General features: G+C 53.9%; 1 protein-coding gene across 2 annotated transcripts in view; it reads right to left on the reverse strand.

Moving 5' to 3' along the window:
• Nucleotides 1-236: 236 nt before the first annotated feature.
• tmod4 (tropomodulin 4 (muscle)) overlaps nt 237-24,522 on the reverse strand; it is a 39,769-nt gene continuing 15,483 nt past the window's right edge. For both annotated transcript variants that reach the window (XM_073061292.1, XM_073061293.1), the window contains exons 5-10: nt 19,216-19,305; nt 14,227-14,363; nt 5,710-5,817; nt 4,578-4,721; nt 4,248-4,392; nt 237-478 (exon numbers count right to left, since the gene is read on the reverse strand). In XM_073061292.1, coding sequence (XP_072917393.1) covers nt 456-478; nt 4,248-4,392; nt 4,578-4,721; nt 5,710-5,817; nt 14,227-14,363; nt 19,216-19,305 — 647 coding nt within the window. In that variant the 3' untranslated portion in view covers nt 237-455. The remainder of the gene's footprint in view (nt 479-4,247; nt 4,393-4,577; nt 4,722-5,709; nt 5,818-14,226; nt 14,364-19,215; nt 19,306-24,522) is intronic.

The raw sequence follows: 24,522 nt of genomic DNA on the forward strand, positions 1-24,522 counted from the left end.
TTCCTAGCTCCCTAAAATCTCTCTTCAAGACCTCCTCACCTTGTCTACCTATGTCAATATGTACCAACACTTCTGCTCACCCTCGCCCTTGAGAATGCCATGGACATGATCCGAGACATCCCTGATCCTGGCACCAGGAGGGAACATACCATCCTGGTGTATCTATGGCACCCATAGTACCCCAGGATACAAGCCTATCGTTGAAACTTAGCAACAAAGACAAGATGAGTTCAAAGTTGTAAACTTGCGACTCATTTTATTCGTAATCATTGTCTGTTTAAATTCCCTAAAGCCCCTCACCCTCAACCTCTCAAGCTAAGGCAAGAGGGCAAGGCTTTCCGCCGGGACACTGGCGTTTCCACAGAGCAGCCACCCGTTTACCCGTAGGCGCCGGGCGAAGATCCAATCAGCGGCAAAGACCTGGAGACGTCACAGCTTCCGTCCCACGTCCTTTCTCACCGCCTCCGTTGCTGACGCACTGTGGGAGGGAGATGAGGGAGATCACCCCATTAGTCTCAGCTCCAATGCCCACCAATTCCAGAGCCCCTCCCCCAGAATTGGACCCTGGAATCCAGCCCCTCCCAAAGAAAGAAACCCAACCCCATAATGGCATCCCTGCGACTCAACCATATGTTTGCTCAATGTCCATCCCCACCACAGAACCCGACATTAATGGGAGGGGGGGGGGGTGCTGTCTGTGGGATCTCGCTGAATCCACACTGCAGGCAGCAATGCAGAACACAATGGTGAGCACCAGGGGCTCAGGAGACTGCCTGTCACTACAGTCACGTGTCATGGAAATAGACTGGTTCATGCCGACCAAAATACTCATCTAAGCTAGTCCCATTTGTCCACATTTGGTCCATATCCCTCTAAACCTTCCCTATCCGTGTACCTGTCCATATCCCTCTAAACCTTCCCTATCCGTGTACCTGTCCATATCCCTCTAAACCTTTCCTATCCGTGTACCTGTCCATATCCCTCTAAACCTTTCCCATCCGTGTACCTGTCCGTATCCCTCTGAACCTTTCCTATCCGTGTACCTGTCCATATCCCTCTAAACCTTTCCTATCCGTGTACCTGTCCATATCCCTCTAAACCTTTCCCATCCGTGTACCTGTCCGTATCCCTCTGAACCTTTCCTATCCGTGTACCTGTCCATATCCCTCTAAACCTTTCCTATCCGTGTACCTGTCCATATCCCTCTAAACCTTTCCTATCCGTGTACCTGTCCGTATCCCTCTGAACCTTTCCTATCCGTGTACCTGTTCGTATCCCTCTAAACCTTCCCTATCCGTGTACCTGTCCATATCCCTCTAAACCTTTCCTATCCGTGTACCTGTCCATATCCCTCTGAACCTTTCCTATCCGTGTACCTGTTCATATCCCTCTAAACCTTCCCTATCCGTGTACCTGTCCATATCCCTCTAAACCTTTCCTATCCGTGTACCTGTCCATATCCCTCTAAACCTTTCCTATCCGTGTACCTGTCCGTATCCCTCTGAACCTTTCCTATCCGTGTACCTGTTCGTATCCCTCTAAACCTTCCCTATCCGTGTACCTGTCCATATCCCTCTAAACCTTTCCTATCCGTGTACCCGTCCGTATCCCTCTAAACCTTTCCTATCCGTGTACGTGTTCGTATCCCTCTAAACCTTCCCTATCCGTGTACCTGTCCATATCCCTCTAAACCTTTCCTATCCGTGTACCCGTCCGTATCCCTCTAAACCTTTCCTATCCGTGTACGTGTCCGTATCCCTCTAAACCTTTCCTATCCGTGTACCTGTCCGTATCCCTCTAAACCTTTCCTATCCGTGTACCTGTCCGTATCCCTCTGAACCTTTCCTATCCGTGTACCTGTCCATATCCCTCTAAACCTTTCCTATCCGTGTACCTGTCCATATCCCTCTAAACCTTTCCTATCCGTGTACCTGTCCGTATCCCTCTGAACCTTTCCTATCCGTGTTCCTGTCCGTATCCCTCTAAACCTTTCCTATCCGTGTACCTGTCCGTATCCCTCTGAACCTTTCCTATCCGTGTACCTGTCCATATCCCTCTAAACCTTTCCTATCCGTGTACCTGTCCGTATCCCTCTGAACCTTTCCTATCCGTGTACCTGTCCATATCCCTCTAAACCTTTCCTATCCGTGTCCCTGTCCGTATCCCTCTGAACCTTTCCTATCCGTGTACCTGTCCGTATCCCTCTGAACCTTTCCTATCCGTGTACCTGTCCAAGTGCATTTTAAATGTAGTTAAACCAGTTCCTCTAGCAGCTCATTACCTCTGGGTGAAGAAGTTGCCCCTCAGGCTCCTATTAAATCTCTCCCCTCTCACCTAAAACTCCTGGGGAAAAGACTGTGGGCATTCACCATACTGGATCTCTGCCCCTCATGATTATATATACCTCTATAAATTCACCTCTCAGTTTCCTACAGGCCAAGGAACAGTCCCAGCCTGGTCAACCTTTCAAGCCCCAGTAACATGCATGTAAATTTCCTCTGCCAGCTAACGGCATCGTTCCCACAGCAGGGTGACGAAACCCGAACACAACATTCCAAGTGCAATGGCAACGCAACAGTCCAACTCGTGCACTCAGAACACTGCTGAAGGCCAGCGTGCCAAATGCCTCCATCGCTGCCCTGCCAACCTGTGAAGTGAAATGAGTGCACGAGGAGCCGTACTGACCCAATGACCCTAACCCTAACAGCCGCCGACTGCTCACAGAGACCCCCTCTCTGTGGAAATGCATGAGCGTACGAGGAGCTGATGGGTGTTAGACCGATCTCTGAGCGTGGCACGGAGGGATCGCTCCATGACATTAAACCAGGAGGATTCTCCGGAACTGACCTGTAAGACGGATCACTGCTCCTGAAGAACAGGGGAAGTTCTCCCCACAACCCTGTGGCCAACGTTCATACAACACCCAGCAGTACAGTACCACAGCTGAGCCAAAGGGCCAAGCACGATGCCAAATTAAACTACTCCCATCGCTGCATGCGTGTCCATCTCCTGGTCTACCGTATCTGCCTCCACCTGGCAGCTCACTCCAGGCACCCCCTCTCTGTGTAAAAAAAAACTTGCCCTGCACATCGCCTTTGAACTTTCATAAACTCAAGAGATTCTGCCGATGCTGGAAATCTTGAGCAAACACACACACACACACACACACACACACAGAGAAAATGCTGGAGGATTCAGCAGGTCAGTCAGCATCTATGGAGATTGATTTCATCAGGACTTTTCATCCTTTAAAATTCACCCCTCTCACCTTAAAAACTGTACACTCTAGTGTTTGGCATTCCTACACTGGGGAAGTGACTCTGACTGTCTCTGCCTCTGGTTTATAAATTTCCAACAGATCCCCCCTCAGCCGGCTCCACTCCAGAGAAAATAACCCAAGTTTGTCTGACCTCCCCCTATAGCTCATTCCCCCTAATCCAGGCAGCACCCTGCACCCACTCCATAGCCTCCCCGATAGGGCGACCATAACCGCACACAATATTCCTAACTAATTTAGCCTAACTAAAGTTTTATACAAGTGTATCAAGACACCCTGACTGTTACAGACAGTGCCCTGACCAAAATGACAGGCATGTCTGGCATCTTCTTTAACACCCTGTCCACTTGTGTGGCCACTTTCAGGGATCTGTAGACTTGGGCCCAAAGATTCCTTCCTCAACTAATAACCCTTCCCCAAAAAAGGGAGCACAGTGGGGAGAGACACTGCCTCATAGCTCCAGAGGCCTTGGTTTGACCTCTGGCACACACAGTGTTTGTGTCTGTGTGATCCCATGGGTTTCCCCCCAGCCACTCTGGTTCCCTCCCACATCCCAAGGACATGTGAGGTTGGGGGTTTATGGGCTGCAGTAAATCACCCCCCACCCGGGTAAGGGCTAGAGTTCACGGGGTTGTTGATGGGAAAACAGGAGGGGAGAACAAAATGGGGTCAGTGTGAATGGGTGGTTGTGGTCAGCACAGTCCTGCTGGACCGAAGGGCCTGATTCATTGATGGATCACTCACTGCCATGTTAGGCAAGAGCCAACCCCCCCCCCCACCCTTCTCTGTTCTGTACTCCCGTCACTGTACCCTGCCTCCTAAGCCTCATCTCCCATCTTGGCACATTTCAGATAACCCGCCACTACCGTTTGTGATGGAGTTGGAGCCTGGGATGACTATCGCAACAGGATTAGAAAGGCTGGGAAAACCGAAGTCAGGCAGAGGAGAGCGTGCAGGATTCAGTACTCACACAGATCGTTGTTTTTGGTAATGGCAATGGCTGCGCGCGCTCTTGGGCCTTGTTGCGTGAAGTGATACCCGAACCGGATGATGTTTGTGTTTTGTTCCAGCATACTGGCAATCTCCATCTCGGCGGCATCACCCAGCTGATGGCGCTAGGAAGGGATGCAAGTGAGGAGGAATGAGAAATACTCAATTCGTCAGCCATAGGCATCCAAAGTTAGCTATCATTAACCCGCGTGTGAGAGAGAGTGTGGGTGTGACAGTGTGTCTGAGTTTGTGAGTGTGAGTGAGAGAGAGGCCCATCCTCAGTGATGGTCTGTGTGTGCGTGACCGCTACCTGATTGTCGATCTTTAGCTCTGTCACAGAGTTGTTTTCTTTCATTGCTCTCACTATGGCCACCATCCCCACTCCACTGATAAAATTCGACTCGATGTTGAGACTCTTCAGTGAGGTGTTCACCTTGAGCATCTCTGCCAGTGCCTACGGAACAAGGATGGAGGGTCACTCACATACACACCTCCTCCCTCTGCTCACCGCCATCTTATCCCCTCCCCATTCACCTTCCCCCACTCTACCCCCTTCCTCCTCACTTTTCCCCTTCTCTACACATTTCCTCCCCATCCCTCAACTGTATCTCTCCTCCTCCAGCCTACACTCCTCCCCCATATACATACCTCCCTCCCCCCCAATCCTCATCCCACCTCCTCCTCTCGGAGTGCGATCCGAGCCCGGCCTGATCTGGATGCTGTATCCACAGCATTTGCCAATGGTGGGTGCTGGATCTGTGGGGCTTTGTCCGTTCACTTTCCACAGAGACAGGGCACCCGATCCTGGCCTTCACAGGCTATGTTTGGGGGGGGGGGGATCTGATTCTTACCCAATTAATCTCTCCTCCAATGATGGGTTCCCACCAACCCATCCTCTCCAATCATGAACACCATCTCCTCTCTCCTCCAATCATAGGTCCCCACCTCATCTCCATTCATGGCTCCTCACAATCCCACCATGCCAAACAGGATCCCCATCATTCCCACCCACCAATCGGGGCACCAGCTTTCCCTTTCCACCAATCATGAGTCCCACCTACTCTCCCCTTCCCTCCAATCAGGGAGTTACATCGCCCCTTCACCTCCATCCATGGGCCCTAACCATCCCTCTCCACCAATTAGGGGCCCCTTCTTTCTTCACACCAATAAGAGCCCACCACCTCCCATTCCTCCCCAGTCAGGAGCACCATCTCCCCTCCAATCACGGAAGCTCCACTACCTTACAACCAGCTGCCCTGATTTCCAATCAGGAAATCCCATCTTCATCTCAGCCAATCGTGGTCGCAACCTCCCAATCAGGGGTACCGCTTGCCTCCCATCCAATCAGGTGACCCCCCACCTCCCTCCCACCCAATCAGGTAATCCCAGCTCCCTCCCATCCAGTCAGGGGACTGTGCCTCCCCTACACGGGGTCCACCTACATGGGCCACGGGGTCGTTGCTCCGGGTTGCGACCATACTCAGGCTTCTCACATGGCTGTTGTGTTTCACGGCATCGGCCAGTTCCTTTAGCGTTGGGATGGGGATGTCCTGGGGGTGAGAGAAACCACAGAGCTTTCAGCACAGACACATCACCTACTGGAGAAGTTCGGAGAACTCAATGAACATTGTCAGAGGTAGTCCAGAAGAGGGAGCTTCACTCTGTGTCTGACCCCGGGAGTGTGTGATGGGACGGTGTAGAGGGAGCTTCACTCTGTGTCTGACCCCGGGAGTGTGTGATGGGACGGTGTGGAGGGAGTTTCACTCTGCGTCTGACCCCGGGAGTGTGTGATGGGACGGTGTGGAGGGAGTTTCACTCTGCGTCTGACCACGGGAGTGTGTGATGGGACGGTGTGGAGGGAGCTTCACTCTGCGTCTGACCCCGGGAGTGTGTGATGGGACGGTGTGGAGGGAGCTTCACTCTGCGTCTGACCCCGGGAGTGTGTGATGGGACGGTGTGGAGGGAGCTTCACTCTGCGTCTGACCCCGGGAGTGTGTGATGGGACGGTGTGGAGGGAGCTTCACTCTGCGTCTGACCCCGGGAGTGTGTGATGGGACGGTGTGGAGGGAGCTTCACTCTGCGTCTGACCCCGGGAGTGTGTGATGGGACGGTGTGGAGGGAGCTTCACTCTGCGTCTGACCCCGGGAGTGTGTGATGGGACGGTGTGGAGGGAGTTTCACTCTGCGTCTGACCCCGGGAGTGTGTGATGGGACGGTGTGGAGGGAGTTTCACTCTGCGTCTGACCCCGGGAGTGTGTGATGGGACGGTGTGGAGGGAGTTTCACTCTGCGTCTGACCCCGGGAGTGTGTGATGGGACGGTGTGGAGGGAGTTTCACTCTGCGTCTGACCCCGGGAGTGTGTGATGGGACGGTGTGGAGGGAGTTTCACTCTGCGTCTGACCCCGGGAGTGTGTGATGGGACGGTGTGGAGGGAGTTTCACTCTGCGTCTGACCCCGGGAGTGTGTGATGGGACGGTGTGGAGGGAGTTTCACTCTGCGTCTGACCCCGGGAGTGTGTGATGGGACGGTGTGGAGGGAGTTTCACTCTGCGTCTGACCCCGGGAGTGTGTGATGGGACGGTGTGGAGGGAGTTTCACTCTGCGTCTGACCCCGGGAGTGTGTGATGGGACGGTGTGGAGGAAGTTTCACTCTGTGTCTGACCCCGGGAGTGTGTGATGGGACGGTGTGGAGGGAGTTTCACTCTGTGTCTGACCCCGGGAGTGTGTGATGGGACGGTGTGGAGGGAGTTTCACTCTGTGTCTGACCCCGGGAGTGTGTGATGGGACGGTGTGGAGGGAGTTTCACTCTGTGTCTGACCCCGGGAGTGTGTGATGGGACGGTGTGGAGGGAGTTTCACTCTGTGTCTGACCCCGGGAGTGTGTGATGGGACGGTGTGGAGGGAGTTTCACTCTGTGTCTGACCCCGGGAGTGTGTGATGGGACGGTGTGGAGGGAGTTTCACTCTGTGTCTGACCCCGGGAGTGTGTGATGGGACGGTGTGGAGGGAGTTTCACTCTGTGTCTGACCCCGGGATGTGTGATGGGACAGTGTGGAGGGAGATTCACTCTGTGTCTGACCTTTTTTTAATTACAAAATCCTTTATTACAAATATCGGTGCTATACAATATATACAAATCAGTGGCAAACACAGTTACTTCACTACAAATAGACAATAGACATTACACCAAAATGTTGCCATCTCTATCCACGATGGCATTTACACCCCGCGGAGCCCAACGGTCTCGAAACTCCTCTAAGGTCGCCGTGGACTGCGCGTGTTCCTTTTCAATATTGACCCGGGCACGAACATACCCTCTAAACATTGCCAGGCAGTCTGCCCGGGGAGATCCTCCCGCCACCCGTTTCCAAGACCCTCGGATGGCGGATTTCGCCAGCCCCAGGAGCAAGTTGACTAGGACATCCTCATCCCTCCATGCCCCCTTCCTTACTGGATGACCATATATAAACAGGGTGGGGCTAAAATGCAGCCAGAAGGCGAGAAGCAGCCCACGCAAATACGCAAAAAGAGGCTGCAGCCTCGCACACTCCATGTACATGTGATACTCGGTCTCCTCCAGCCCGCAGAAGTGGCATGCGGGTGGGAGATCCATGTACAAACTAAAAAACTTATTGCAGGGCACCGCTCTGTGCAGCACCCTCCAGCCGAGATCCCCCAGGTGCATGGGAAGAACCCCCTCGTAAAGGGACTTCCAGTGGGGACCCGCCTCACCTCCGGGTGGAAAGACCGATCGCCATGGCGTGTCGGGACGGTGGACAAGGGCAAGGAAGTGGAGGGTGTGGAGCAGCAGCCCATACAAATACCTCCTACTTGCATCCCTGAATGGGACTGTGGGTATCGATGAGAGACGGCTCAAGTTGTGTGGACACGGCTCCGGGAGAAGATTGTGGGGTCTGGGCCCGACAAGCAGTTCGGCCTGAGTCGGTCCACACAACTGAGCCGCACTGACATCCACTGAGGTAGGGCAAGGGTCCGCCAGGACCCCGCCCTCCGCCTGAGGAGGGGATTCCCGGCCTGAGGCGACCATGTTCCAGACTCTCAGTAGGTCCTGATAGAAGCCGGGCAGATTCCGCAAAGCAGTACGGCTGACGCCCGCCGGTGGTAGCCGCATATCTTCGTGAAGACAGCAGCCCCTCCGGAGGAAGAAAGTCGCCAACACGTGCCACCTGGGAGGGTGCTCGGCGTCCAGGAATCTCTGCAGAGTCCTGAGGCGGAGAGCCGCCAGTCGTGTACAAACGCACACCAGCGACTGTCCGCCCTCTCCCACTGGGAGACTCAAGACCGCTGCAGAGACCCAGTGTTTCCTGTTGCCCCAGAAGAAGTCCACTAACTTCCTCTGCATTCTCGCAACAAACGGGGCAGGAGGGGCCAAGGTGACCATCCGATACCACAACATGGAGGCCACCAGCTGGTTTATGACCGCCACCCTGCCTCGATAGGAAAGTACCCTGAGAAGGCCTGACCAGCGCCCCAGCCGGGCCATGACTTTCATCTCCAGGTCCTGCCAGTTCGCTAGCCAGGTCTCCCCAGAAGGACTCAGGTAGACTCCCAGATAGAGGAGACGTCTAGTGCTCCATTCAAAAGCTCTCATCTCCTCCGGCAGGGAGTCCACCTGCCACTGACCCACTAAGAGTCCGGAACATTTCGCCCAGTTGATCCTAGCGGAGGATGCCGCCCAGAAAACTTCTTGGCACTCGCGCATCCTCCGCAGGTCATTGGGATCTGTCATCATGAGGAGTACATCATCGGCGTAGGCCGACAGGACGACCTCCATGTCCGGTTCACGCAGAAACAGACCCGTCAGCCTTCGCCGAAGAAGGCTCAGGGATGGCTCGACACAGATCACGTACAATTGACCGGACATGGGGCACCCCCGACGTACTCCTCTCCTGAAGGGAATGGGCACTGTCAGCGATCCATTGACCTTAACAAGGCACTCTGCGGCAGAGTATAGGAGCCGAACTCGGGCCACAAAATGTGGTCCGAGCCCAAAGGCCTGCAGAATGCCCACCAGGAAACTGTGGTCTACCCGGTCAAATGCCTTCTCCTGGTCAAGAGAGAGAAACGCTGCCCGGGACCCAGTCTCCTGCTGCAGGTGGATCAGGTCCCATACTAGGTGGACATTGTCCTGGATGGAGCGGCCCGGGACCATGTAAGATTGCAACCAAGACGGTTGGCCATTGCCTGGGCGAAGATGTTGTAGTCCGCGCACAAGAGGGAGACCGGGCGCCAGTTCTTTAGCAGGCGAAGGTCTCCCTTCTTGGGCAGCAGGACCACAACAGCTCTCCGCCATGAGAGGGGCATTTCCCCGGTGGCTAGGCTCTCCCCTAGAACAAGGCTGTAATCAACCCCCAGGACATCCCAAAAAGCCTGATAAAACTCTACACTCAGACCATCTAAGCCAGGGGACTTACCCCTCCGGAGTTGCCGAAGGGCAGTAGACAGCTCCTCCCCAGTCAGGGGAGCGTCCAGACGCGCTGCGTCCTCTGGGCTGACCTTTGCTAAATCTTCCCAGACCTCACTGCACGCCCCCACATTTGACGGATCTGGTGAGAATAAGGACCGATAGAATGAGCGGACTTCTTTGATAATTTCGTCGGGGTCCGTGATGGAGGAGCCATTAGCAGCCAGTAGCTCCACCAGCTGCTTTTGAACTCCCCGCGACTTCTCCAACGAGTAGAAGGGTGAGCTGCGGTCCAAATCTTGCAGCATTTGGATCCACGACCTCACATATGCACCTCGGGACTGCTGAAGCTGCAGATTCCTTAGTGCGTCCTTCTTCTCCTGGTATTCCTGCCACATTTGATGGTCTCCACCGGTCGGACCAAGACGGGACTCTAGGTCAAGCAACGCTCTCTCTAGCCGCTCAATCTCAGAGCCCTGCCTCTTTGTCGACCCCCTAGTGTACTCCCGACATAAAAACCGGATGTGGGCCTTGCCCACATCCCACCACAGCCATAGAGAGCTGAACTCTCTCCGTCTCTCTCTCCAGGTGGCCCAGAACGCTCGGAATGAATCCCGGAATCGGCTGTCCTCCAGCAGCCGGTTGTTAAAGTGCCAATACCCAGATCCCACCCGAGGGTGCAGAGGAGTAAATTCCATGCACACAAGGTGATGATCCGAGCACCCTCCCTCATACCTTCCCGCTCCACCGTCGCATCAGTCTTATCCGCAGTTGCGACGATGGAGGGAAAATCCCCAGGGACTCCCTGCAGGCTATTAGTTGATGGGGTCGGCATTCAGGGTATATCACCCTCCCCAGGAGACAGGCATGAAGGGGATTCCCTCTGGTCCAAGGGATTCACCTGCAGCCTGACAGTGAGAGAGTTTGGTCTCCTCTCCGCTCATACTGTTTAATACACTTGCCTCCAGGGAGGCGCTTACTGCTAAGTCCTGGGTGGAGGGCTCCAGGTCTGTTTTAGTTGTGCAAACAGGCCCAGCACTAGCTTCCTGCACAACCACACCACCCACCACAGGACTGGTAGCTACATCTGGGGATTCAGGGTTAGACACAACTTCCACCCGGATTCCCACCCTGTGGTGAACTACATATACCTGTCTGGACACGCCCCTCTGCTGACTGCTCCTGTGGCTCCTCCCACAGACCCCTGCTGACTGTTCCTGTGGCTCCTCCCACAGACCCTGTATAAAGGTGATTGAGGCCTGGGCCCGGCCTCTCAGTCTCCAGGATGTAGCATGGTGGTCAACCACTGCTTGTTCCTTCTTCCAGTCAATAAAAGCCGATATCTCGCCTTTACGTCTCAGAGTAAGTTATTGATGGTGCATCACACCCCTTTCTGGGACTCTCCCGATTCTACATTCCCTGCCCTCTTGGGGGAACATTCCCTTCTCCTCTTCAAGCCGGAGGAGCACACAGGTGCGGGATTTACCGATGGAGCGTTACTCTCCGCTTCCATCACCCCGTCCAACTGTGCACTTCCCCGAGCCTCCCGCTCCACTTCAGGGCAAAAGGGCGTGAGCTCTGCGGTCTCGGGGGCCGACTTCTTCATGTGTTTCGACTTCTTCCTCGCTTTCTTGCCCCGCACAGACTCCACCCCACCCCTCGCCTGAACCTCCCCGCACGTAGCCTCAGGTACACTCGCCTGAACCACAGGGGTAGGAGCAGAGACTGGAACAGACATAGGAATAGGGACAGGGGTAGAGACAGGGTCAGGGGCAGGAGCAGGGGCTGGCACAGGTGTAGCAGCAGGAATGGGATCAGGGGCAGAGTTAGCTGGGGTACTGGTTCCCGAAGTGGACTCCCTGGGTTTTCGGGTGCTAGGACAATCCCTCCGAAAGTGCCCCACCTCCCCGCACGCATGGCACCGTGGGCGCTCAGAGCTCCAATACACCTGATAATCTACCCCCTCGTGCCGGACAGTAAACCGGCCCTCAACTTCGTCCTCCTTTTCCAGCTGCATGAATACCTGTCGCCGGAAAGAGATTACGGTACGGAGGGTGCGTCTCCTGAATTTGTGCCTGATGGCAGTTATTTCTGACCGTACTTGCCCCAAACGGGCTAGTGCGGGAAGCAGGTCCACGTTGGGGATGAAAGGCTTTACGTGGCCGAGGACGATGCATTGTGTGGGAGCTGTCACCAGCTCCATCTGTAAAAAGATGTTTTCCACCGTGATCCCTCTACTGAGGGCCCGATGCACCAACTCATCATTCCTCAGGTAAAACACTGCCTTCCCGAACTCTTTCTCGGTGGCCAAAACACCATCTCTCCCCAACAAGTCCTCCATAGCCTCCGCGCACTTTTCCAGGGTAGTTCCAGTTCACAAAATACATTGCACCCCGTGTTCAACTTTCACCGACCGAAACAGGGCGTTGTCCGAGGTTGGAGAGGCAGCCGCCTTGGCATAACTCCCCGAAGGCCTGCGACTCCCTGTAGACCGGTCCGGCATGTTACTTCTGTGTCCGAATCGAGAAAGATACGGTGGTGCTGCTGCTTCTAAAGTCCTGGAGCGAGTTGAGTAACTGGCCGGAAAAGTTTGTACTTGGCAGTACCTTGCTGGCTCAGTGCCAGAAATTCCAACGCCAGGAAAGGCTCCGTTAGTCCTGCAGAAACTCCAGGCCATGAGAGATCGAGATGTCTCAAACGATGTTTTGGCTCCTACACCGAACGTGAGTCACGACGATAAAGATGGAAGGAGGTTGTCCCGATGTCAGTGGGGGAACAACGGCGTTTGTCTCCGGTTTTTGGAGCGACCTGGCTTCCTGGCGAGTTGCCAGCGGCCACAGCAGGGTGCTACGCAGTTCGCAGCCGTCAACGAACCCCGTCCAAACTGGCAGAAAAACTCCAAACGAAGCTTCCACACTAAACCAGCCGCTCACTTAGATGTTCAAGAGACGTTTCAAACCAACCCCAAGTAACTCACGACCTTAATACAGCAGTTTTTCCTCGATTTCTCCCAGTGCATTCAGAAGAGTTTCACTCTGTGTCTGACCCCGGGAGTGTGTGATGGGACGGTGTGGAGGGAGTTTCACTCTGTGTCTGACCCCGGGAGTGTGTGATGGGACGGTGTGGAGGGAGATTCACTCTGTGTCTGACCCCGGGAGTGTGTGATGGGACAGTGTAGAGGGAGTTTCACTCTGTGTCTGACCCTGGGAGTGTGTGATGGGACGGTGTGGAGGGAGGTTCACTCTGTGTCTGACCCCGGGAGTGTGTGATGGGACGGTGTGGAGGGAGCTTCACTCTGTGTCTGACCCCGGGAGTGTGTGATGGGACGGTGTGGAGGGAGCTTCACTCTCTGTCTGACCCCGGGAGTGTGTGATGGGACGGTGTGGAGGGAGCTTCACTCTGTGTCTGACCCCGGGAGTGTGTGATGGGACGGTGTGGAGGGAGCTTCACTCTGTGTCTGACCCCGGGAGTGTGTGATGGGACGGTGTGGAGGGAGCTTCACTCTGTGTCTGACCCCGGGAGTGTGTGATGGGACGGTGTGGAGGGAGCTTCACTCTGTGTCTGACCCCGGGAGTGTGTGATGGGACGGTGTGGAGGGAGCTTCACTCTGTGTCTGACCCCGGGAGTGTGTGATGGGACGGTGTGGAGGGAGCTTCACTCTGTGTCTGACCCCGGGAGTGTGTGATGGGACGGTGTGGAGGGAGTTTCACTCTGTGTCTGACCCCGGGAGTGTGTGATGGGACGGTGTGGAGGGAGATTCACTCTGTGTCTGACCCCGGGAGTGTGTGATGGGACGGTGTGGAGGGAGTTTCACTCTGTGTCTGACCCCGGGAGTGTGTGATGGGACGGTGTGGAGGGAGATTCACTCTGTGTCTGACCCCGGGAGTGAGTGATGGGACGGTGTGGAGGGAGTTTCACTCTGTGTCTGACCCCGGGAGTGAGTGATGGGATGGTGTGGAGGGAGTATCACTCTGTGTCTGACCCCAGGAGTGTGTGATGGGACGGTGTGGAGGGAGTTTCACTCTGTGTCTGACCCCGGGAGTGTGTGATGGGACGGTGTGGAGGGAGCTTCACTCTGTGTCTGACCCCGGGAGTGTGTGATGGGACGGTGTGGAGGGAGTTTCACTCTGTGTCTGACCCCGGGAGTGTGTGATGGGACGGTGTGGAGGGAGTTTCACTCTGTGTCTGACCCAGGGAGTGTGTGATGGGACGGTGTAGAGGGAGATTCACTCTGTGTCTGACCCCGGGAGTGTGTGATGGGACGGTGTAGAGGGAGTTTCACTCTGACCCCGGGAGTGTGTGATGGGACAGTGTGGAGGGAGTTTCACTCTGTGTCTGACCCCGGGAGTGAGTGATGGGATGGTACAGGAAGAGCTGCTCTCTGTGTTCAAAAGATTATTTTTTAAAAATAAGTTTTCATTTACTGATGGTCAGAGTTTACCTTGGATTGCTGGAGAGAGGCGGAGTACCAATGAACAACAAGAGACTGGGGCCTCTCCTCATTGATCAGCACAGCAGGTAACAGAGGGAAGGATCACCTGAATGTTGTTGAGGTTGACCTCCACGAGATCCTTATCGTTGTTTTTTATTCTCTTCATGGTGTCCTCTACGTCCGTTTCGTTGGGCGGTTCATCAGGCACTGGTTTATATTCATAAGAATCCGGTTTCACAACACCTACCAGACAAAACAAAAAAGAAGTTATCTGGGCCTGCCACCATTTATTGCCCATCCCATTTACCCTTCGAATAGGCTTTGGGTGGCAGACCGGCCCCACCACATTCTTGGGCATGTTGGTTGCGGACGCAGGTGACACCATATGTTTCGTTGTACCTTACATGTGACTAATACAGGCGGTGGCACTGTACTAGGAGAACACGCTGTGGTCTCCTGCTGCAGTAGCCTGTCCATGTCAAGGTTCAACATTCAGACGTGCTCTTCTTGTATTGCCTGGTGGTTTGAGGTGCTGTCGCCTTCCTGTCAGCGTGAACCAGTCTGACCATTCTCCTCTGGCCTCTCTTATTAACAAAGCGTTTTCACCCACAGAGCTGTTGTCTTGTTTCTCGCACCATTCTCAGTAGACTCTAGAGACTGTTGTGCATGAAAATCCCAGGAGATCGGCAGTTTCGAAGATACTCAAACCACCCCGTCTGGCACCAACAATCATTCCATGGTCAAAGTCACTTAGATCATATTTCTTCTCCATCCTGACGTTTGGTCTGAACAACAAATGAATCTCTTGACCATGTCTGCATGTTTACATGCATTGAGATGCTGCCACATGATTGGCTGATTAGATATTTGCATTATTGAGGTGTACAGGTGTACCTAATAAAGTGGCCACTGAGCGTACATCTGAATCTGAATTCTGATAGGCTGGTTCTAATACCTCTGGAGCTACGGAGCTGAGAGGTGGTATGAGGGGTGTTGTGGAGCAGGGGGATCCCATTGGTGAGGCCGATCTCAGAGTTAGGTCTCTATTCATTGGAGCGTAGAAGGTTGAGGGGGGATTTGATCGAGGTATTTAAAATGTTGAGAGGGATAGATAGAGTTGACGTGAATAGGCTGTTTCCATTGAGAGTAGGGGAGATTCAAACGAGAGGACATGATTTGAGAGTTAGGGGGCAAAAGTTTAAGGGAAACACGAGGGGGTATTTCTTTACTCAGAGAGTGATAGCTGTGTGGAATGAGCTTCCTGTAGAAGTAGTAGAGGCCAGATCAGTTGTGTCATTTAAGGTAAAATTGGATAGGTATATGGATAGGAAAGGAGTGGAGGGTTATGGGCTGAGTGCGGGTAGGTGGGACTAGGTGAGATTAAGAGTTCGGCACGGACTAGGAGGGCCGGAATGGCCTGTTTCCGTGCTGTGATTGTTATATGGTTATATGGTTACTTTGTACTCATCCTGTTTTAGGAATGATGTCGTTAAACGAGAACTAATGCGGAAAAGATCAACCAGGATGTTGATGATTGCCTGGACTTGGGAGCCTGAGTTACACGGAGAGGCTGTGTGGACTGGAATGTGCGTGATTCAGTGGTGACCTGCTGGAGGCATTCAAGATCATGAGGGACGTAAACTGGACATTTAAGATCAGATTTACACAGGACATTACAGGCTGCTTCTTCAGATTGAGGGTGGTGCTGATTTGGAAATATTGATTGAGGCTGGCACATCGGTAACATTGAAAATACACGGGTAGGAGAGGCTTAGGGCTAGAGGCTAAATGGGAGGACAGAGTCAGCATGGAAAAAATGTGGCATATTTAGTGTAAATAGTCCCAATCTTTCAGAGGTGTCTAAAACCAGAGAGATAGGTTGAACTGGAGAGGGAGAGGGTTTGAAAGATGATGATTTAGATGCTACAGAGAGGAGGAGTTCAGCAAGAGGACGATGACTAGTGGAATTCATTGTTGCAGGTCAGGTCGTGGGGTATATTTAAAGAAAAGATTGATAAGTTCTTGATTAGTAAGGGTGTCAAAGGCAGAAGGCAGGAGAATGGGGCTGAGGGATTAGAAATTCGTCGTAATGAAATGGCAGAGCAGAATCGATGGTTGAATGCCTTAATTGTGTTCCTACATCTAATAGTCTAACCGATCTGCAGGGCAGAAATGTTCTCACATTAGTTGGTACTTGGAATGAGCTTCCAGAGGAGGTGGAGGAGGGAGGAACAGTGAAGTTTTACAGGGAAATGGAATTAACGCTGGCAAGTAGGGTTAGTGCAGTCATGATGGGCCAAAGGGCCTGTTTCTTTGTGGCATGACCTCTCTGAACCAGAACGAGGGGAGATCTCATTGAAATGGACAAAACTCTCAGAGGACTTGAGAGGGTCACCAACTGAGGATGAGGGGTCAATGATTCTGGATGGACATGGGAATGATTTCATCACCAAAGAGGCTGTGGAATATTTGGAATTCTTTCACGACGTGCCTTGCATGCCGAGGAATTTCAAGGTGGAAGCCTATTGGGGGAATTGAAGGGTCAGGGGTCAGTGCAATGAAGTGGCGAGAAGGCAGAATACACTGAATGAAGGGGGGGTTCGAGGGGCTGAATGATCTTCGTCAGGGCACGTTATCAGTGTCACATTTTGAGAAGACAAACCAAGGCAGGACTTTCACAGTCAATGCCAGGGCCCTGAAGAATGCTGTAGAACAGAGGGAACGGGAGGTACAGGTAGACAGGGTGGTGAGGAAGGCATTTGACATGCTGGCCTTCATCAGGTAGGACACAGAGTACAAGAGTTGGGACATAAAGTTACAGTTCTCCAAAACGTTGGTGATGCTGCCAGAGAACAGGGGTTTAAGATGAGAGTGCAGAGATTTAATTGGAACCTGAGGGGCAACTTCTGCACCCAGAGGGTGGTCAGTCTGTGGAATGAGCTGCCAGAGGAAGTGGTTGAGGCAGGTACATTAACAACATTTAAAAGACAAATGGACACATACATGGATAGGAAAGGTTTAGAGGGATACGGACAGGTACACGGATAGGAATGGTTCAGAGGGATACGGACAGGTACACGGATAGGAAAGGTTTAGAGGGATATGAACAGGTACACGGATAGGAAAGGTTTAGAGGGATACGGATAGGGACACGGATACGAAAGGTTGAGAGGGATACGGACGGGTACATGGATAGGAAAGGTTTAGAGGGATATGGACAGGTACACGGATAGGAAAGGTTTAGAGGGATATGGACAGGTACACGGATAGGAAAGGTTTAGAGGGATACGGACAGGTACACGGATAGGAAAGGTTTAGAGGGAGATATGGACAGGTACACGGATAGGAAAGGTTCAGAGTGATACGGACAGGTACACGGTTAGGAAAGGTTCAGAGGGATATGGACAGGTACACGGATAGGAAAGGTTTAGAGGGATACGGACGGGTACACTCAAAGGAAAGGTTCAGAGTGATACGGACGGGTACACGGATAGGAAAGGTTTAGCGGGATACGGACGGGTACACGGATAGGAAAGGTTCAGAGGTATACGGATAGGAAAGGTTTAGAAAGATACGGACAGGTACACGGATAGGAAAGGTTTAGAAAGATACGGACAGGGACACGGATAGGAAAGGTTTAGAGGGATACGGACAGGTACACGGATAGGAAAGGTTTAGAAAGATACGGACAGGTACATGGATAGGAAAGGTTTAGAAAGATACAGACAGGTACACGGATAGGAAAGGTTTAGAGGGATACGGACAGGTTCACGGATAGGAAAGGTTCAGAGGGATACGGACAGGTACACGGATAGGAAAGGTTTAGAAAGATACGGACAGGTACACGGATAGGAAAGGTTTAGAAAGATACGGACAGGTACACGGATAGGAAAGGTTTAGAACGATACGGACAGGTACACGGATAGGAAAGGTTTAGAAAGATACGGACAGGGACACGGATAGGAAAGGTTTAGAGGGATACGGACAGGTACATGGATAGGAAAGGTTTAGAAAGATACGGACAGGTACACGGATAGGAAAGGTTTAGAGGGATGTGGACAGGTACACGGATAGGAAAGGTTTAGAGGGATACGGACAGGGACACGGATAGGAAAGGTTTAGAGGGATGTGGACAGGTACACGGATAGGAAAGGTTTAGAGGGATACGGACAGGGACACGGATAGGAAAGGTTTAGAGGGATACGGACGGGTACACGGATAGGAAAGGTTTAGAGGGATGTGGACAGGTACACGGATAGGACAATTGTGAGAAAATGGGCGAGCTTGGTTCGATGGGAATTTTGGTCATCATGGACCAGTTGGGCCATTGGGCTGTTTCCCGGCTGTGTGACTCTTTGGTGTTCTTATGATCTGCCATTTCAAACTGCCACAGTCGGTGTGGGGAAGAGTCTCTCACAGTGCTGATGGGAAGGAAGGTCCGGGAATCGTAGCCGAAGATAGTGTAGGTGTGGCCGAAGTATTTCCCAGTCCAGGATGGTGGAAGGGGTTCCCACGGAGGATGGGAGTTCCCCAAGGTGGGAGAGGCAGTCAGTTTGAAATTGGTTGTCGGGATGACCTTGGTAAGTAACCATGGTGCGTTTTGTTGATGGTACACACTGCAGACACTGTGGTGGAGAGGGGGTGATGTTTGCTGGGGGTGGGGTGAATGGTATGCCATTCAAGTGGGCCACTTTGTCATGGGTGGTGTCGAGGTTCCCAAGTCCCCAAGAGTTTAACTCAGGGATGTGAAGCATGTCCTATCTGTACCTTGCAGAGGTAATGTGGCAGATGTTGAATACATGGACTAACTGCAGCCACAGAAGAGAGGACTATCCCGTGACACTCCTGACCTGCAGATGCTGGGACAGTGTAGAGTCCAAACTGAAGCAAAAGATGGAAGAAACATGAGAAATATGCCCATTGGTTCATTTCAATGGACAAGAGGTTCCAAAGAACATTTAGTCCATGTTCAGTAGTAGCAGGAGTGATTTTACTGCCTGAGACCGCACGAGAGAAACAAGCAGTTCGTGGGTGGTGAGGGATCACGGCAGAGTTCCCGGGGGCAGGAGGCTGCCGGAATAATGTTGTCACTCACTGTTTATGCCCTCCTTGTTGATGATTGTTCCAGTTGCCAGCGCATCGTAGTACTGCTTGTTGCTCATCAGCTTGTACATCCCCAGAATCGCTGCAAAACAGAGCAGTCATCAGGGATTTCGTACATTAGTCAGACCCTCCGCACACCGTCCCATCACAACTCCCGGGGTCAGACCCTCCCTACACCGTCCCATCACAACCCCCGGGGTCAGACCCTCCCCACACCGTCCCATCACAACCCCCGGGGTCAGACCTTCCCCACACCGTCCCATCACAACCCTCGGGGTCAGACACTCCCCACACCGTCCCATCACAACCCCCGGGGTCAGACCTTCCCCACACCGTCCCATCACAACCCCCGGGGTCAGACCCTCCCCACACCGTCCCATCACAACCCCCGGGGTCAGACCCTCCGCACACCGTCCCATCACAACTCCCGGGGTCAGACCCTCCCTACACCGTCCCATCACAACCCCCGGGGTCAGACCTTCCCCACACCGTCCCATCACAACCCCCGGGGTCAGACACTCCCCACACCGTCCCATCACAACCCCCATGGTCAGACCCTCCCCACACCGTCCCATCACACACTCCCGGGGTCAGACCCTCCCCACACCGTCCCATCACAACCCCCGGGGTCAGACCCTCCCCACACAGTCCCGTCACAACCCCCGGGGTCAGACCTTCCCCACACCGTCCCGTCACAACCCTCGGGGTCAGACCCTCCCCACACCGTCCCGTCACAACCCCCGGGGTCAGACCTTCCCCACACCGTCCCGTCACAACCCTCGGGGTCAGACCCTCCCCACACCGTCCCGTCACAACCCCCGGGGTCAGACCTTCCCCACACCGTCCCTTCACAACCCCCGGGGTCAGACCCTCCCCACACCGTCCCGTCACAACCCCCGGGGTCAGACCTTCCCCACACCGTCCCATCACAACCCCCGGGGTCAGACCCTCCCCTCACCGTCCCGTCACAACCCCCGGGGTCAGACCCTCCCCCACACCGTCCCATCACAACCCCCGGGGTCAGAACCTCCCCACACCGTCCCATCACAACCCCCGGGGTCAGACCCTCCCCACACCGTCCCATCACAACCCCCGGGGTCAGACCCACCCCACACCGTCCCATCACAACCCCCGGGGTCAGACCCTCCCCACACCGTCCCATCACAACCCCCGGGGTCAGACCCACCCCACACCGTCCCATCACAACCCCCGGGGTCAGACCCTCCCCCACACCGTCCCATCACAACCCCCGGGGTCAGACCCTCCCCACACCGTCCCATCACAACCCCCGGGGTCAGACCCTCCGCACACCGTCCCATCACAACCCCCGGGGTCAGACCCTCCTCAGATCGTCCCATCACAACCCCCGGGGTCAGACCCTCCGCAAACCGTCCCATCACAACCCCCGGGGTCAGACCCACCCCACACCGTCCCATCACAACCCCCAGGGTCAGACCCTCCCCCACACCGTCCCATCACAACCCCCGGGGTCAGACACTCCCCACACCGTCCCATCACAACCCCCGGGGTCAGACCCTCCCCACACTGTCCCATCACAACCCCCGGGGTCAGACACTCCGCACACTGTCCCATCACAACCCCCGGGGTCAGACCCTCCCCACACTGTCCCATCACACACACCCGGGGTCAGACCCTCCCCACACCGTCCCATCACAACCCCCGGGGTCAGACCCTCCCCACACTGTCCCATCACAACTCCCGGGGTCAGACCCTCCCCACACCGTCCCATCACAACCCCCGGGGTCAGACCCTCCCCACACCGTCCCATCACAACTCCCGGGGTCAGACACAGAGTGAAACTCCCTCCACACCGTCCCATCACACACTCCCGGTGTCAGACACAGAGTGAAACTCCCTCCACACCGTCCCATCACACACTCCCGGGGTCAGACACGGAGTGAAACTCCCTCCACACCGTCCCATCACACACTCCCGGGGTCAGACACAGAGTGAAACTTCCTCCACACCGTCCCATCACCCACTCCCGGGGTCAGACACAGAGTGAAACTCCCTCTACACCGTCCCATCACACACTCCCGGTGTCAGACAGAGAGTGAAACTCCCTCCACACCGTCCCATCACACACTCCCGGGGTCAGACACAGAGTGAAACTCCCTCCACACCGTCCCATCACACACTCCCGGGGTCAGACACAGAGTGAAACTCCCTCCACACCGTTCCATCACACACTCCCGGGGTCAGACACAGAGTGAAACTCCCTCCACACCGTCCCATCACACACTCCCGGTGTCAGACCCTCCCCACACCGTCCCATCACACACTCCCGGTGTCAGACCCTCCCCACACCGTCCCATCACACACTCCCGGGGTCAGACACAGAGTGAAGCTCCCTCCACACCGTCCCATCACACACTCCCGGTGTCAGACACAGAGTGAAGCTCCCTCCACACCGTCCCATCACACACTCCCGGGGTCAGACACAGAGTGAAACTCCCTCTACACTGTCCCATCACACACTCCCGGGGTCAGACACAGAGTGAAGCTCCCTCTATACAGTCTCATCACACACTCCCGGGGTCAGACACAGAGTGAAGCTCCCTCCACACCGTCCCATCACACACTCCCAGGGTCAGACACAGAGTGAAACTCCCTCTACACCGTCCCATCACACACTCCCGGGGTCAGACACAGTTTGGAGGTAGAGGATTGACACAGTAGACTTGGGAAGTTACTGGAGGGAATTCTGAGGAACAGAATCAATCAGCATTTGGTAGACGGGTCCAAAACTAAGTGGGGGGGGGGTCGGAGATTTCCAGTCGGATAAGAAAGATTTAATAGGAACCTGGGGGGCAACTCCTTTAGCGTGTGGACCATCTGCCGGAGGTAGTGGTTGTGACGGGTAAAACAGTATGACTTACAAAGCACTTGGAGGGGTTGGGCCTGCCGGTGGTGTAGTGGCATCACCAGTGGCCACGAGTTCGAATCCAGCTGGGTCCCAGCAGTTAGAAAGGCCTGGCCAACTACTTCAGTATCTTGTCAGATAAACCCTGTGGACAACTAGACTTCCCATGCCGGTTTGGGACAAATGCAGGAAACTGGGACTGGCTGGGCTAGCACGAACTGGTTGGGCTGAAGTACCTGCACAATACTGTTCTATAATTCTATACACCGTCCCATCACACACTCCCAGGACACAGGTTGGACACAGGTTAGAAACAGACTCTCTGCGGGCAATGGAACTTTAGGCTACACCAAAAAAATGCTGAATGAACCCAGCAGGTCAGACAGCATCTATGGAGAGGAATAAACAGTCGATTAGGCCGAGCCCCTTCATCTAGACCAGAAAGGAAGGGGAAGAAGCCAGATATGGTGGGGGTGTGGTAAATGAGAACCATCTGGCAGGTGATACATGAGAGTAGGTAAAGGGGAAGGTCAGTGGGTGGGAGAGGGAAGTAAGAAGCTGGGAGGTGATAGGTGGAAGAGGTAAAGGGCTGAAGAAGAAGGCATCCAATAGGAGAGGAGACTGGACCACAGGAGAAAGAGAAGGGAGAGGGTCACTATAGAGAGGTGATGAGAAGGAAAGGAGAGAAGAGGTGAGGAGGGAACCATAATGGGGAATAGAAACAGAGAGAATGGGTGGGGGGGGGGGGTTAGTATTTACCAGCGGTTAGTGAAATCGATGTTCATGTCGTCAGGTTGGAGGCTACCGAGATAGAATACAAGTCGTTGCTCTTCCAATCTGAATTTGGCCTCATCGTGGCAGTAGAGGTGACCATGGACACACGTGTCAGAATGGGAGGCCACTGGGAAATCCTGCCTTTTGTGGTGGACAGAATGAAGGTGCTGCACTATGTGTGGGGTGGCACCGATATGCAGGGTGAAACCTTTGAGAGAAGGGAGCTCTACTCCCCCTTTCTCCTCGGAAACCATCTAGAAAGTGGCTCCCACCCTGCCCCCTCCATCGCTCCAGGGAGTCGAGTAACCCCGGGTGACCCGGCTGCGGCAGATGGATTACCCATCTGTGATCTATATTGGGTCTCAGCCACCTGCCGTGTCACGGTGCCCAGTGCTGACCCATGGGAATCGGAGACTCCTCTGACAAGGAGACACGTCACAGCCTTCCCCTGAAGCTCTGCCTCCTGATTTCTCCACCCCCCCCCCCCGCCCAGCACACCACACTCCTTCCAGTCTCCCTGTCGGCACAGCTGACCACTCCAGCCCTGATTACCCACCGGTACCTCACTCCTCGGTACAGTACATACACCATACTGACTAGGTGAGAAAGCAATTCACAGTGTGGAAAGTACAGCACAGGAACAGACCCTTCAGCCCACCAAATCTCTGCTGACCACCCTGGGGAATTATAAACAAAATCCCTCCTGACATGTCCATCCAAGAGCCCCTGAAACTCCTCTATTGTACCCGCCTCCATCAGCCCTGGTAGCACATTCCAGACACCCATCACTACCACTGACACTCTCCCTTATACTTCCTTCAATCACATCAGAAGGACACCCTCTGGCTGTCCACTCTACGCATCACCTTGTACTCCTACTGTCACAAAGATTCTATGCATAATTTATTTAGAGATACAGCAGGGAACAGACCCTTCAAACCCAACAAGCCACACCACCAGCAACCCATCTGTTTAACACTAGCCTAGCCACAGGACAATGTAGAACGACAAATTAACCTACCAACTGGTACAGCTTTGGACTATGGGAGGAAACCAATGTACTCACATAGGGAAAACATACAAACATCTTCCCGGCAGTATGATAGTGTAGTGCTCATCACAACACTTTACAGAACAGGTGAAAGGTTTACAGTGATGTGCACAGGTACACAGATAGGAAAGGTTCAGAGGAATTCGGAAAGGTTTAGAGGGATACAGACAGGTATACGGATAGGAAAGGTTTAGAGGGATACGGACAGGTACACGGATAGGAAAGGTTTAGAGGGATACGGACAGGTACACGGATAGGAAAGGTTTAGAGGGATACGGACAGGTACACGGATAGGAAAGGTTTAGAGGGATACGGACAGGTACACGGATAGGAAAGGTTTAGAGGGATACGGACAGGTACACGGATAGGAAAGGTTTAGAGGGATACGGACAGGTACGCGGATAGGAAAGGTTTAGAGGGATACGGACAGGTACGCGGATAGGAACGGTTTAGAGGGATACGGACAGGTACGCGGATGGGAACGGTTTAGAGGGATACGGACAGGTACACGGATAGGGAAGGTTTAGAGGGATACGGACAGGTACACGGATAGGAAAGGTTTAGAGGGACACGGACAGGTACACGGATAG

Source organism: Hemitrygon akajei, chromosome 11 (assembly GCF_048418815.1).
Source record: "Hemitrygon akajei chromosome 11, sHemAka1.3, whole genome shotgun sequence".
In the NCBI taxonomy this organism is placed as follows: domain Eukaryota; kingdom Metazoa; phylum Chordata; class Chondrichthyes; order Myliobatiformes; family Dasyatidae; genus Hemitrygon; species Hemitrygon akajei.